Source organism: Falco peregrinus, chromosome 7, assembly GCF_023634155.1.
Source record: "Falco peregrinus isolate bFalPer1 chromosome 7, bFalPer1.pri, whole genome shotgun sequence".
Lineage (NCBI taxonomy): Eukaryota > Metazoa > Chordata > Aves > Falconiformes > Falconidae > Falco > Falco peregrinus.
Window position 1 is genome coordinate 73,426,034 of NC_073727.1, and position 16,729 is coordinate 73,442,762.

The 16,729-nt window shown below is 37.2% G+C and overlaps 1 protein-coding gene across 1 annotated transcript in view; it reads right to left on the reverse strand.

Moving 5' to 3' along the window:
* The window catches only part of HMGCLL1 (3-hydroxymethyl-3-methylglutaryl-CoA lyase like 1), an 87,991-nt gene that overhangs the window by 32,271 nt on the left and 38,991 nt on the right, over window positions 1-16,729 (reverse strand). Inside the window, exons 6-7 of the mRNA XM_055811063.1 lie at window positions 8,559-8,622; window positions 3,949-4,137 (exon numbers count right to left, since the gene is read on the reverse strand). Coding sequence (XP_055667038.1) covers window positions 3,949-4,137; window positions 8,559-8,622 — 253 coding nt within the window. The remainder of the gene's footprint in view (window positions 1-3,948; window positions 4,138-8,558; window positions 8,623-16,729) is intronic.

A 16,729-nucleotide genomic window follows, 5' to 3' on the forward strand; every position in this document is an offset into this window, starting at 1 on the left:
TGATCCTTCTGAATTAATAAAACACGAACTTCAGCATCTATGTTCCAACTCCTCTCCTGGTTCTGGCTCTTAAAGCTTTGCCACATCAACATTGCTTGCCTTTGTGTGAACTACATAAGTAAACTGGATGCACAAAAATATGCAGGTTGGTTAGTCTCTCCAGCATGCACCAAAAAGGCCAGAATCTATTTAGTTGTGATGAAGGGAAGCGGTCAGTAGCCAGCCACTTCTATTAGGATCTTTTTTAAAAAAAAAAAAAAAAAAAGTTTATTTAATCTTTAAAATTCAAGGATCTTAAAGACATTAACAAAATATTATGAAATATGTTAAAGTCTCTGTAAGGGGATATATTACACTGTAATGAAATCCTGTATTCACAAATTGGGAATTTGCAGTCTGAACCTTGAACATTTAAGTAGAGGGTTGCTACATTTTGTTTCTGGTACTAAAGTGTGGATTTTATTTCAAAATTCTTGTTTTCTAGAAAAAGAAATCACTAATAAAATGTAATTTAATTTGGCAAATCATCAGTTTCACTCATCATATAGTGTCCAATAAGGTGGAAATAATTACAAAAGGTCATAAAAATTCTTGCTCCCGGTAAGTCATTAGTTTTATGCTTGTTTTCTCTAAGTTAGGACTTGATCCCAGTAGTGTAGGGATCTGTTTATATCAATGAGTTACAACAGCAATTTGAATTTGATAAAGTTCTATGGGATTACCATGTGATTGTTTCATTCATTGAGGTATCACTGCCAGCCAAAACTCCTCTTTGCATATTCTTTCTTATGTTCGGATATGTGCTATGAAAACAGACAAAGCTATTTCTGGCAACTACACAGGCTATGCAAGAAAAGAGTTCTGTATCACTTCCCTTTAAAAAATTCCCTTTTCGTACCCGCTCTGCACACACTACAGGCAGGAGCCAATTGTCAAGGTAACTCAAATCTCCTCAGATCAATGGTCTACCTTACTGGGGCCTCTCCAGCACAGAAGTTTCCTGACCCATCCTTTTACCCTTCCTTGGAGGTCTGTAACAATTTCCTATAAATGTTTTACTACTTCTTTTAGTTACATCTTGTGTTTGTCACATTAGCTAACCCTCATATGTAATTTTACTCAAAATACCATAACCTTTAACTGGATTGCCACATCACTTCTGATCTTCTGCATTTGTCTCCTTGGTAGATGGTATACTCTGATATTCTTATATTAAACCATTTAACCAAGAGTGAGTCATGTTTCTGCTTTAACTGTTTACTGTTTTGTTCTGAAGCATCACTTCACGTTCCTCAAATTTTCACACAGATGCTCTTCATGAAAGAAAGTGAAATTCCTTTCTCTAAGCAATGCTTTCTATCTATAGTATTCACTTTAACAACTTAAAAAATTACTTATCCTTTAAAAGTTGGCTGATCTCTCTCCCATCTTTCACTACCTACCCTTCTGCTAAAACAACACACATAAAACTGAATACTAAAATTACACGACTACTTCCCTGCTAATTTCTTATACAGATACAGCCTGTCAGTTGTAGATTACTTTGGATCAGCCCCAAACAAAAGAAAATATTCTGGGTAGTATAATCCTGCATGGAACAATGTGATCTGTAGAAAAAATTACTTACTGAATCACCAGCACCTCTTTCCACTCCTAGGAGATCTCCCATCGAAGCAACGCCTGAATTAGTGCAGAGTGATTTGTGGCTTTCCAGCTGTCATTCATTAATTCTTAGGAAATACAATATACAATACAACAGTGTACAGTGTGGGGTTGTAGGCTGTGATGTTTTAGGAAGAGTGTAATCTTGCCTGCTGAATGACTTCTTTTCGAACAATAACCATAGCTCATTATTTCTATAACCCCTCAAACACATTTCACTCCTGATGAAATACCGAGTCGGTCGCGCAGACCCATAAGGGAGGAAGGGTACAGAACTGTGTCTGTGGAGAGTCTGGTCTAGGAAACCAGCGGCTGAGCTGGACAAGGGGTTTCACCCCAGTACTTCGCCGTTTGTGTATCTTTTGCAGAGAGGAAGGCACAGAGAAGCCTTACCGCAGGGGCTAGAAGGCTAGAACTGAGGCACTCTGATCCACTGCCTTTGGCACTTTGCCAGCCAGCTGACCCGTGAAAGTTGTCCTGTTTTAGGAGTATTGTTTAGCTACAATTCACTGCTAGCTGCCTTGTTTCTTTGACCAGAGACAGGAGAGGATGCTGTGAGGTGTGCCCCATTGGAGGATCCAAGAGCCTGGGGACCTACCTTTAGAGCCAGCCAAGGAGCTGCTTGTGCAAAGCCAGTCAGAGAGACTGTGTAATGCCTGCTTCATCAAGGACTTTTGGCAAAATCTATGACAAGTACAGCCCAGCCAACAACACTGCACCTTTAGACATGCACTGTAGCAGAACCTGAGCACATAAGGAAGTTTTCTGGTGGGCCTCAGGCACCCCTGGCTTCCCAGAAATCTGAGAAGGCTGCACAGGGGCTTTTTTTTAGGTCTATTGCTCTCCTGAATTTACATATTAATTAGCCTGAACTGCACACTAGGTACCTAAGAGCTTCTTTCCCCCTTAACTCTCACACAGTTGATTTAAGAAGTAAAACAACAGGAGTAGGAGGTAAACATGAGACAAGAATCACAACAAATACTGGGGTTAACAAAGCATAGCCATCCTTCAGTGTTTAGTAGGCACCAGGACAGCAATTATTTTAAGGAAGGATTTGAAAAACAATGCTTCAAGTATTTTTATGGCGAACTCCTCCCATGCTCAAGGGTTTTCCTGCTTTTAGCTATTACATCTGCAACTGAAGCTAACTGTGAAATTAGTGATTTATTTATCCCATGGTACATACACACACATTTGCAACACTAGAAGTAAGTGTGAAAAAGTTAGAACCTTTTTTAACCAGATTTTGTCATTCAGTATTTAATCAAATACCTGCGGATTCCCATGTTGAAACTTTCCCTGTTCCTTCTTGTGGCTTATATCACTAACACTGTTAACACACTGCTGTTATTCCTAAACAACCTCATAGGAGCTCTGCCAAAATAACAAGTTGGACAAAGGAAAGCTGACCTTACAAACGGCTGCCTGAACTGCATGGAAGCAGAAGATGCCATTAAGTGTAAAACAGAACAATAAAGCCCTACGATTTGTAAACAGCTTTTGATTCCATAACATTTATTAAAAATAGTCTCCTTTGGAATGCATCTAAACAGTAAGATATTTTTCAAGATTCTATCTTTACAAATAGTACATCAGAACTTGTAGCCTGTTTCTTGTATTGTGTCCTATTCATAAAAATATATGAACACAAAGGGAAAAATATATCTTATTGAAATTAACTATTTTTGATTATTTAGCCACAGATTTGAGAGAAGATTAAATAGGATATAAAGATATTGCTGATCTTATTTGGAAGGTATAACTGATAAACAAAAGGCATACTTAAGACATGTTTGCAGTGATAAAGTTATCTAGACCACTCTGTGTATGCAATTATCAATAATTTTGCTTTATCTATCTTCAATCAAGATGTAATTATGCATTATTCTGTTTTATATTTAGACAACTCAGTAAAGTAGAAATTTTATTTTAGTGAATATCAAACATAGATGTTCCTAAGAAAAGTGGAATCAGAGACATCATAAAAAAATATTTTTATGTCCCTCATCCAAAATCAATGGAATATAATAATCATCACTGGGTTTTTAGTAATTTCATATGGAATTGAAGGTAATAAATAGATAAGGATTGACATTTCCTGGCAAAAGCAACAGCAGTAATACTTGTAGACAATCTGATGCATAACCAATACTTTCTGGAACTTTAGTGAGTGCCTTTTTCCTCTTCTAATGATTCTTTAAGGGTGGGATTTTAAAACACTGTGCACTTGAATTAAACTAAAGACCATTAGTAACATTTCTGTAAAACGAGATCCTGTGTTACCTGTATGGCTGTGAGGATATTGGCTAACGCCTGGCCATACGTGTCATGACAGTGAACAGCAAGAGCACTCAGAGGAATTTCTTTCATAACAGCTTCCAACATTCTTCTCATACTTCCAGGAGTCCCCACACCAATGGTATCCCCCAGAGAGATTTCATAACAGCCCATACTGTACAGTCGCTTAGATACCTGATTAGAAACAGAGAAACATGAAAAGGTCAAGATAAAAGAATATAAATTAGGGCCAAGAACATGCATTAAAAAGGACGTACTTCTGTACAGGTTTCAGGATTTGACCCCCCAAGGCAGATCTATGTATCAGAAACCCTCTATTTATTCTTCAAAACTGTCACCCAAGAAGAAAGTCCCATAGATCCTCTTATTTTAAATTTATAGCTCTGCTTCTGTACGTAGAATAACCAAGCAAGCCAAATCCATCAAAAACTTGGGTTTTGACTCTCCCACAGAATCCAAGTAAGCAAGATTTTACACTATGAATTAAGTTTCTGTCAAGCCCTTTCCCAACATTTCCCCCTCTCTGGGGGTTTCCCAGCTGTTTGGTTTTCTCTGTGTACTTTTCAGCTTACAAGTTGTGCAGGGTAAAGACCTGCCCTTCTGTTTGCTTATTAGATGGAGCCAAGCACAGGGCTGAACTAAGACAATAAATAATTAACAAGAAGCCTGATTTTGCTTTCTCTTGGCACTGAAAACATGAATGGAAAATGAAGTTTAGCATGCTGTAGTTAATATTAATTTTGCTTGCTTTCCATGAAATCAAACATTAAAATACTAACAAAGCAAAACTGTAACTTAATTAACACTCTATTCTTTAAGTTTTAATATTTTTCTTAATACCAAACAAAACCATACACCAATATTTCTTACTTATGTAAGTAGAGCTCTAAACATTTCTGGAATTACATCTTTGAATTCTTTGTATGAGTAAGAGATTTGAGGTCTGGCTCCATGTTTTTATGGAGAGAGACACACACTTGGAAGCACAAAATCATATTTGCACCAAAAATCTTTAGAAATTGAATGTAGGATCATTCCATCCTAGTTTTGCTGAATTTATTTTCAGTTTCTCAGTATGTTTGTCCCTTTTAGGATTCCTCCCTGTGTATCAGTGATCCCAGCATGCCACTCCACTGGAAGAGAATCCAATCCGTGTCTGGAAATTAACTGTTCAGAAATGAAAAAATATGACCCTTTTCCAAGACATCTTCAGTTGCACTCCACTCTGCTGTTAAAGCAATTCCAGGACTTCATCAGTGGGATTGCTGTGAATATGTCTGAGGACGCTGACAAAGTGCTGCACCAGCAGTCTCCAAAGTGCTGGATTAATATTGCTGTTCACTTAATTCAAAGAACAGCTGAAGAAGAACTTCAAGTAGTCTGAACAGTCCTGCTTAAAGCTTGAAAGTGCTATGACTATTGCAAATGTAGTAAAACTCTCTGTATTTCAAAGTCAAAGAGCCCCTGGTTTGTATCAACATAAATTCAATATACTCTTTAAGAAAGGGACATTCACCAGACTGCAAAAAGGGATTCGCACAGCATATTTTTATATCATCAACACATGGCAGGTGTTTTAACTGGACTACTGTTGTAAGAAAAAAAATCATCGTCTGCAGTTAGTGGTGGATTACCCCTAGTTAATCCCCAAACCTCAGGTTTTGTGTAAAATCAGGGTAAAGGAAGCAGACTGCATCTTTTTCTCATGTTCTTTTAAATTCATGATTCAAAGGTTTTCTAGATCAGCATTTTAGTGGCGACAAAGAGATTATATAAGCTGCTAGAAATCATACTCCGTTCACTTCCTTTGCTTGCTCAGTCCTTAGGTCTTTCAGCTTTCTGAAAATAAAAGTTCTGAAAGGTGACAGAAGAGAGGGGGAAACTCTGCTAACAAGCTGAGCATCATCACTGACTTGTCATGATCTAACCTTAAATCGACCTTTAAACAGAGGTCTCTATTTAATTTCAAGAAGAATGTGCATGCTTGGAAGTTGGGTGGGAGTTTTTGTACTAAATTTTCTATCCCACCACAGTAGGAGGCAGCCCATTAGTTACAGTTTTGTAAGTTTTTAATGTGGATTTTTGGGAGGAGGGTGGGGGAGAAGAGAACATGCTATTTTGTCAGGATGTGATTACGAGCTTGCAGCTTTGTTGGTGGAACAGGGCTCTGTTCTGCACCACCGAGCCATTTTACTATGCATGAGTCTCCTGCTACTCCCCTTGGGAACAGTGCCCTGACACCAAGCGTGGACCAAAATGGGAGCTGACAACCCAGCACTGCAACCCCATAGGCAAATGAACAATCCTGCTGTTGAAAATAATACCTAAAACTATGCTCTTAATTGAATACAAAAGGTCCAGTTACAGATTATTTTAAGCAAATAACAACAGAAAACCACACTTCAGTCCCTGTGCTGTAAGGGAAATAATCCATCAATATTCAAACACAAGTAGGTATGTTTTCTGTAGCCTGATCAGCCTGTATGCTGGATAATATTTAAATGAATTCACTGCTCTAGGTTAAAAGGAAGCTAAAGGGAGAAAGAACCAGGCAGAAAGATAAAAACTGCCAAGTGCATGACTGGAGGACAACAGATAACGCAACTGCCTTCAAGGATGTTATACAGTGCTTCCAACAACTTTCAAGCCTTATTTGCCTAACGTTGAAATTCACAAACCACAGGATGATAAATGGTTAAGCAGTGATTCCATTTCAAGAAGCAGCAGAGTGATAAAAGGACTATTCAGACTATTTTAGGAGATGAGAATTCTTTGCTGTTTTGCTGGGTTTGGTTTTTTTAAATAAAGAACCATATGGATATACCTGATGAATTCTACAAGTCCGAAGGCATCTGTAGTTTGCATTCACTAGATAACTAGGTGTAAAATAGTTATGGATCTAGTATGCCAGAAACATATATGGTCTGGTTAATAATCCATCTCTCCTAATTGCTTTTGCTTCGGTAAAAAAAATCTTTGCTTAAGAAAAAAATATAAATCGTCACCATCATTGACTGCGGAGAAACAGTTTAAGTCTTCCAATCATAGCTGCTGATTGCAACGCGCAGTCAGGGGGTCAAAATGGTCCCATCCCAAGAAAGATGATGACCATGACCAGGGTGGCAGCTCTCTGAAAGGGTTTAGCAACAGCCAGTAATTTTGATAATTCTGATTCAGCAAAGGATAAGTGCATGTGTTTATGTAAAATCCATTAACAGCTCATTAGATTCTTCTATATAAACATCAGTGCATGCTGAATCAGGACCTGAATTAATAACTTCATTGAGGTAGCTTTTATTCTTAAACACATACACAGTGGCGTATTCAAGAATACACTTACTAGGACAAAGACAGAAAATAAAACAGCTGTGTGAGTAAATGTTCGCAGGTTTGGAACACTAAATAGCACTCCCACCAGCAAACAGAAAAGAAGTCCTCCTGCACAAGGAGAGTAGTTTTAAAAAACGAGCAACACATGGAGAGTGGAGAGAAGCCTGTTGGGGAACATGATACTGCAGTAAGCAATCTACCAACAGCACAGCTGAATCTGTCATCACTGCTCTAACTAAAGCTGTGTCACTTCTAACTTCCACTTCATATTAAAACAAATTAATTTAGAAATAGTGAGTACCTTCCAATTTAGCTATTTTTTTTCAGAGTGTGAGTCTATGTGGCTGCTGTGGGAGAAGTATTATCACAAGTTCCACCTGGAACATATACCAGAAGATCATGCAGGAGAACAGGACGTGAAAGCCACACACACATCAGACAAACGTTGACTAGCTTCTAGTGCTACAAAGAAAAAAAAAGTGGAGATTCTGCTAGATCACCAAAAATTGGTGATTAAGTGTAAGAGAGAAGGCAAGTCTTTCTCTGGGAGGAAGGCCAGCATGTTCTACCTCGTGCCTCTTGAATTCTCTCTGCACTTTCTTCCCTACTGTCTATTTAAGCTTCGATGCCCTCCTTGTCTTCCCACAAAACTTAACACCTGTGTTTCACTCATCTCTTTCACTGCAGAAAAGAAAAGCTCTACTAAGACATCTTCCTTCTCTTTTTAGCCTAAATGGGAAAAGGTGGTGGGGAGGGAAGATGCAACTTATTCCATCATAACAGTAGAACAAGTTAAGAGATAAAGTTGGGGATGAGTTTTGGTTCATGTGTCAATCACACGACACTTGCCAGAAGCACAATGTTGGAGCAGTGGCTCCATCAGCTGACAGCACAGTATGCTTACCCCAGCATAAAATGCATTTAAAAGCAGACACGCTTTGCAAGAGGTTGTGCTGGAAACCATGAGCAACATGGTCCACTGACATATGTGCTTGAGTCTACTTCCTTGAGCATTTCCTTACCTTCTTGTTGGAGGAAATTGCATATATTTTTTTCTCACAACTGGTAACAATCAAAATATACTATTTTCCTCGGATTTGGCTGCTTATGGTTGAGTAAGGTTATGCATCAGCTATGATTTGTTTGTCTTTCTTACACTTTACCCACTAAAAATCTTTTTAGGATTAAGTACAGAACATTACTTATAGACATCTTAAAATGCATTTTTGATTCATTAAAAAGAGAAGCCAGCAGTTCATTCTTACTTCTGCCACTTTAGCCGGTACAATGTTTCCTTCGTATGGGCATCCCAATGCACATGACACATACCTATAATAAAAAGAACACACAAAGATCGTTTCATATGTTTATCGGTATCCATCCACGTTAAATATGATTTTGAATATTTAAGCCAGTCAATGTAGAATACAGATTTGAATGAAAAGTTAAAATTACATCAGATGAAAGTAGAAGGTTTATCAATTTTCTTTTTAAATCACAGAACACAGATTTATAGCTTATTTATGCTCAGTGGATGTCACAAGTTGGCAATGCAGCCAAGCTAATAGTGCTGCAGGAGACTTCAATTGTTCTTGGCATTTCCCTCTGAAGTTCTAAGAGCCAGCTCAAGTTTTGCCTTGCGTGGCCCACACAAGGTACTCAGAAGAAGATATCACCACCTTCTTGTCCTAATTACCCGAATCATAGAGAGCAACACAAGCAACTTGTAACAACATCTCACAAGTCACTAGAATTGTGGTGAATGGGGTAGCTTTCACCCTCTCTCTCTGTACTGCCATTTCCATCCCTGTGTCCCAGAAGAAATACAGCTCCATCGCAAGCTGTATTTAGGTATGCCTTGGGACAAGAAGAAATCAAGAAGCCAGAGTATTTCTCAGAAGCTATTGGTTCCATAAAGCACAAAAATTGAAAGCCACAACTGAGCCTCCACTATTCAGTCCTAATGCTGTGATACCATAGAATTTGGTTCAAATTTCCCTTTTTTAAAGGCAATTAAGAGCCATGAAATTCCAATTAAACTTCTAATTGTTTATCTTAAATTGATTAGGAATAGGATTAAACTAACCAGAAACAGTCATTCAGAATCAAAAGAAGTGTGGCTGTAAAGGGATTTACAGCAGATTCAGAGGCAGACAGAGCCCCAGCCCCAGTGGGAGGTTGTTCAGCTGCTTAATAGAAGAACAAGAGCCTTCATCGATGCCCCATCATTCCCTGTCCCTCAACACTGAAGGATATAATGCAAAATTATACACTGTATAATGTGAACTGGATTGAACATATGCCAGTTTGCATGTAGTCATGGTCCGTGGGGTAAAGGATGTATTGTTTCTTTGCAGCTGAAGGAGAAACTGACTGATAGAATTTGAAATTAGGATGAGTAACAGGCAAAAACAAATTATGAAAAAATGTCAACATTTTCATGCAAAGAATTTATTCCATTCCTTTTATGAAGGTATGGCGTTGGCACACTGGAAGTAGCAGTAAGAATGAAGCAAACCTTGAACCTAGAAAGAATTTGATTAGCCCTGACAAAGAAATTGAAATTAATTTTGTTTCCACAAAAGTGGTTGGGTCCATTACCTACCACTCATAATTTTAGTCCAGATGCCTACTAGGCATGATTTCAGTTATCTGTATGTCATTATGAAAACCAGGTTTTTGAAGCCTGACCACAGACTTCATGAAGTATCACCCCCAATTTAGATGTCACTGTTTAAGTTTCAAAATTCTTAATTTTCTTATCTACTTTAAAGATAAAAAAAGCAGCTACCGTCAACAGTTAAACACTGCCCTGCTTTTCAGTGACACATAACTCAAAAACAATTCAGGATAATTTATTTAATTTCTTTTATGCACACACAGTATTTCAAATGAAACCAGGCATGAAAAATTTAGACCCAAAGGATGACTTTTTACATACTACTACAGTGCCTAGAGCTAGTGAATACACAGAATTTTACTGAAATTATTTTGCAACATCAGCCACAGCACTTATTATGAAGTGAGCATGAACAGTACTAAATACAAAGTAAATGCAAAACACTTAGCACATATGTGCACATTCCCTTTAATTACATATATCTGTATATGTTCCTAATGGCTACATATGTTAGACCAAAAAGATGTGCATTTGGTAGTGATAATGTGGTATGAATGACATCTGGAATGGAGTAGCGCAAGCAAAAGTAAAAGCAGGCCAAAAGGTACCTAGAGAACAAGGGAATATTCCCTGTGGTTCACACAAGTGAGCAGAAACTCGCCTGAGCTCTCATAATTCAGCTGGGCCTGCTGGGGTATGAAAGTCTGTGGTGACCTGAAGAATCTGCCTACTGCAATGTACAAATCTGTTTGAGATTATGGACTCTCCGCATGCTTACAACATTGTGACTAGGTTGACATTTTAAACAAGGAAAATATGATAGGTATAATTGATCTGGGCATCTGAAATTCAACATTCAACTGGAGAAAATAAGGATTACTGAAAGAATTTGACCAGAGAACAAAGCCCTGTGGAAAAATGAAAGAACTGTTTTTCAGTAGAGTTCATCAAGGATGAGCTTGGCAGAATTTTATCTAACATTCTCGTTTAACGAATTAGCATTAGAAGCAGAGATGTGGTGATAACATTACATTTCTTGGTGCTGTCAATACAAAAAAAAAGCACTGGGAATTAATGGAGAAAGGACAGGAGCAATAGAAATGAGAGTCAGTTGATGGCAATGACAAAGAAAGTTAAATGCTTAAAATGAGACTGTAAAAAGAGTAGAATGTGCTCCAAAGACAGATGCGAGGATAAGCATTTCTAATAGAGAACATAAAATATGAATTTCATTTGACAAAGTCTTGCTAAACTCTTACTGAAAATAAGAGACACAATTTGAGTAATTTGTAGAAAAAGTAATGCAAGCTGGAACAGATGCAGGCAAGGGTTGAGTACTGCTCACAGGGGTACAGAGAGCCTAGCATGTGAAAGGAGAAAATTATGCATGTCTATGTGAAAAAGAGAAGATACTCATGTGTCTGGTCTGAGCATTTGCCAAGACATTTAGACTTAGAGCAGTGCTGGGTGGGATGCTTTGTAATTGCATTTGTGTGGTTCCAAATTAGGTTCCAAATTAAGAAGCTTAAGTGAGAGCAAATAGGTTTCAATAGGAAGGTGCATATGTTACCTAGATATGTTTGGTTGTTACATACTCTTTTTTGTGTTTGAAATAAGCCATAAGGCATTAAAAGCACAAGAGAATCCAGACAAAGCAGAGCCCCAAGACCTCCACTCACAGCCCTGCAAAATGGGAGACAACTTTGAATAACATGCTGAAGAACTGCTTAGAAAGGAGAAAATTAACAAGACGGAGCCACAGAGAGTAACAGAAGACAGAAGTTTAAAGAAGAGTCTGGTCAACTGCAGCAAACACTACTGACAAGTCAAGAAGAATGAGAATAGACTACTGTTTCTGAGATCTTGTCATCAGGGAGTTTGGTGAGAGCTGTTGCAGTTGCAAGCAAGGAACAGAAGCCAAAGTGTAGGAGTTATAGGAGGGAATCACAGAAGAGGGTCTCCAGACAGTAATTATAAACAGCGCCTTCAATGAGCTTAGGAATGAAGAAGAGATAGGCGATGAGATATGATATGAAGAACCAAGTAGGGTCAAAGGTGCAATTTTTAAGAGGCAAATGCTTGCTTATATTGCAGTGGAAAAGAGCCAGAGGACAGTGAGAGGTTAAGAAAGAGAATAAGGGAGGGGAGAAAGAAGAAGAAGAACAGAACGTGGGGTCACAGGGGCAAGTGGAAGGGGTACGGATGGAAAGTAGACAAGAAACTCCTGCTACTCTGACAGTGGAAGAGAAAGAGAAAGGATTAGGGGAGGGGAGGGAGAAGCGAGTGACAGAAGGAAGATCATACTGTATTTTTCCTTAGGAGAAAAAGCGAGATCCTATGTGAAGAAAAGCAGCAGAGGGAAAAAGAGGGAAGAGTTTGAGCAATGAGTTACAGAGGCAACTGGGATTTGATTTGGGGATTCAATTAAGTTGGAGAATACAGCTGTTTTCTAAAAAGATGGCAGGACTGAAAGAAAAAAAGACTGTAATGAAAATTACTGTCTTGGTCTCAGGATATTCACTAGAGGCTCCACAGCATGAGAGAAGTAAATATCTGGGAGTTCACCAAGCAGACTGCAATGGAAGTGTTTAATTCTAAGTATGTGCTTAAATCTTTGCTGAATCAAGGCCAGATGTTTTAGTAGCTTAAGTACGTCTTTAGCATGCAATCAAGGAAAGAGCCCATGCAACCAGAGGTGGAAAAGAAGGACCTGTAATAAGTGAACATATCTATACAGCTACTTCAGGAACACACGGTTAAAAGCTGTTTTGCTCAGGTTCTCTGAAATCAGAATTCCTCCCTTTAATAAAAAGAAGTTCTCTACTTGTTTCACCTGGCACTTTACCTAGTCTCTTGTCTGTCCTACATATTTCACTGCAGGTGAGTTATCACTTGGCTTTCTCCTAAACTGTTTTCTATGCATATAAAAACATTAAAAAAATAAACCCCAACAACTCTACTGTGTAATATTTTGGACAAAAATGCTGAACAGCCTCTGGGGATGGGGAGGGAGAAGGAAGAGGAAGAGAGTTTTCAATTTCTTCCACTAAGCCAAACCCAAATTGCAATGCTCCACAAATGGCATAGACAGTGTAAGGTCCCCACGATCAAGGTCACTAGGAATGGTGATAATCATCACACCAGCCCAAAGACTGTGAAGTGCAGGACATAAAACCACAAACAGGGTAAATGAGCAAACTTTTCATAACCAAAGTGTGTTAAAAGGAAAATGAATCCAAGCAGAAACTGAACTCCATGTTGTAATCAGCCCTTTGTCAGCTTGTTTCAGCAAGAGTTCCAGAGCCAGATCCACAGCTGCTACCACAGCTGGAAGCACGGAGCCTCCTGAGAAGCCAGTTGCAAACTCAGATGCTGCTGTTTCCTGTTTATTATTATAGTGTAAGTTCGCATATAATTTACCATGTTCACTGCAGATGTATTTATTTTTATTGGACATTCGTGCTAAAATGTATATGCCTATCATTTGGTGAATTCATAATATTAAGGTTGATATAGTCTGTCTCTTTGCAAAGGAAGCCATTTGTTAAAAACAAGCAATCTTTACTGTATGGAGAGGGGAAATACAAAAGACAAGAGGGAAATGAGATTCTTCCAGAAAAAGAATCTCCAAGCCAAGCCCAAAATATTTAAATATGGCCAGGATTTTTTTCCCACATTCAATTAAAAAAACACCAAAAACAAACCAAAAAACCTATATCTCCATTTATCTAGTGCCCAGTTTTGAGCATATATATATATATATGCTATTCAAAGTGAATCCTGTAGTAATAGTACTTGTTATTAATTTTAGAATGCCTAGAAAACACTGTTAAATTGTGGACTCTGTTCTAGAAAATAAATTCTCTAAAACCAGAACAAAACTCTTCCTATAATGAAGGGCTTCTTAACCACTTAACTTTTAATAACTATGCCAAATATCCATGGAGCAATCAGTAACACATGGGCAAACACATTGTATTGTTACCTTATAATTTTGTACTAACATTTCAAGTCCTAATTTGCACTACCGTTTCAGAGAAAACAGGGATCCTTTTTACTTGCCACAGGTATCCAAAAAAAAAACCCCAAACCCCCCCCCCAGCTCTTCTGGCCTGCTAATATTTTCTATCTGCAGGCACAAAAAAACGGGTAGAAGTTGGTGTTAAGTTTTTCCTAAGGAAAATCTCTCCTCTTACATAGTGCAATCATGCAGAACGATAGTACAATGGCTCCTACATCCTTTTCTTAACCTGTCCCCAGTACAAAGAAAAGCACCAAGTCCCCACATTCCAGTCATCTCCAGCTTCTCAAACTTCTCCAGGGGACCGTGACCAGCTGGCTTAATCCTGTGTAACTGTAGATTTGTTTACCATTTGCATAATAAAATGTGCTGCCTCCAAGTCTATTAAAACGTAGGTCTACATTTTGTTGTTCCCATAACCTCAGATACAGGCTCACTTATGGTGACGTGAAGGTGTTAAAATTAGTTATATATCTAAAGAAGCGATAATGGCATAAATCATCCTATTATCAATATAATTGTGACTATGCTAAACTACAGAGTAGTCTACAAATGGGGGTTTAAAGCAATGTGAAAAAAAGTGTACTCCATATACATACTCCCTATGTATTCCAGAATACGAGAAAATACCAGTTCAAAGTTTCTGTCTGTATTCATAAAACATTCACAGCTTTAAACTGTATTGATTTGTGCAAAACTGAATTGCTGGAGTTTATCTCATGGTAATTCCAATTAGGTATAGAAAATACAGTATTGTAAAGCCATCCAAATATCTTGAATTAAGGCATTTAAAATGAACTGTAATAAAAGAAAAAAAGCATTACTGAATTGCATTATAAAGACCAGACTGTCTCGATAATCAAAAGTTTCACATAATCAGGACATTTCTTTATAAACAAAACAGACTTCTTTATTGGTTTCCAGAATTAGTTGTTATGAAGTATATTAAAATAAAACTGATATATTCCACATGCATATTTTTTTTCAAAATAAATCCAAATATCACTAGCACACGATAAAGGTAACTAAAATCAGTTCTTTCTTTTTAAGTTTCAACTATTTTGTGTCTTACCTTGTGTATTATTATCAAAGTAGAACAAGAATTATTTCCTATAATCAACAAGGAATTATGTATGTTGTAACCTGTAACCTTTATTATAACATAATATAAAATAGAGTAATAATAATATTCCATACAATTGTTTGTTTTGTATCTATTTGTCATAGTAAAAAATATTGCTATATTTCAAGTATATCAACCATTATTTGAATTATATACAAACACAGATGTGAGTCCAATGCTGGTATGTTTCAATGTGCTTTTATGTATTGTGAACTTCACCATACTCATCATTCATAAAAGACAGAGGACTATAAACAAAGGAATGACATACACCAGTTTAGAATTAATGCCTGATTACATATGCTTTAATTTATGAAGAAGCAGCTTTGCAAGGAAATGCTTCTACAGTTATTTTACAGCACACATTTGCATCTGTTTTTCCAACACTGAAACACTATAAACATTTGCATACACTTTCATATTTGCACATGCAAATAGTACAAATTGCCTCAAAAGGGCTATTCACATGGATATTTTTCAGGACTGGGACATAAATACAGCTTTTACCTACGGGTCATGGAGAAATGTTTTTTAGTAGAGAAAAAAAATTACCACCTTTCAGCTCTTCCCAGTTAATTTTTATTAGGACTAAGACAGTCTTATACAGAACTGAATGTTTCAGAAGATAGTCTGACTTTATTTCACTGTCACAGGACACGAAGTTGGTAGTGAAGTACTCTTTGTGGAAAAGGGGGAAACATATTCCTTACTTCCTTACTGTTCTATTGTACTGATTGCAATTTATTTCTGTGCCTTTTTAAATTTTGGAATACATTAACTTGGAAGAGTCTAGCTTAACCAGAAGTTACCTAACATTTTCTTCATACGTACATTAAAAATCAATTAAATTAAAACACAATCCAAGTGACCACTTGCAATCACGGTTTGCCACAGTTTTTCATCAATCCTAGCTGTCAGGCTTAATTTTTAATCACTGAAAAAGATGTGATATTTTTAATACTACCTGAATTATGCATTAAAAGATGCAATTCCAAAACCAGCAGTATTTTGTGTCATTTCACATGCAAAATATGCATAGCAGTAATTAGCTGACCACACAGTTTATAACTGATTTGGCTCAGCGTCTTCACAGAATGTGTCCCAGATGTTATCATGAAGTTTTTATGCACGTTCAAAAAATAAAAATAAAAACCCCTTTATGATGCTAATAAATAGTCCAACTTCTAAGACCATACACAAGACTCCAATTCTTCATAAACATCTGAAGTAATTTAGTAAACATTTAGAAAACTGTGTACTGTGCTAGAGATTTTAAATGTGACAGCTGACAACATAAATTTCCTGGACGATGATTGAGTCAACGTTAGTGCAGCTGTAGCAACAGTAAGACATGCAAAAGCTTAAAGTTTAGTTTCAACTGTTTGAGTGCATTTTTCATAAGATTCAAGGATTGTCGATGATTTATTGTCACTACATAAATTCTAAATTGCCAGTAAAAATAGGAAATAAAATTTGAACCCCTTAAAATTATTTTTGGAAGTATTTTTTAACGGCACAAATAAGGAGTTAGGGCACAGCACTAAATTATCCATTTCCTGCAAATAAATAACACCTTAAACAATAATAATGCTTTAGAAAGGAAACAATATCTGTCTTGAAATTAATATAAATACAATTTATGCATATTAATATTTTTATTATCTAAGTAATT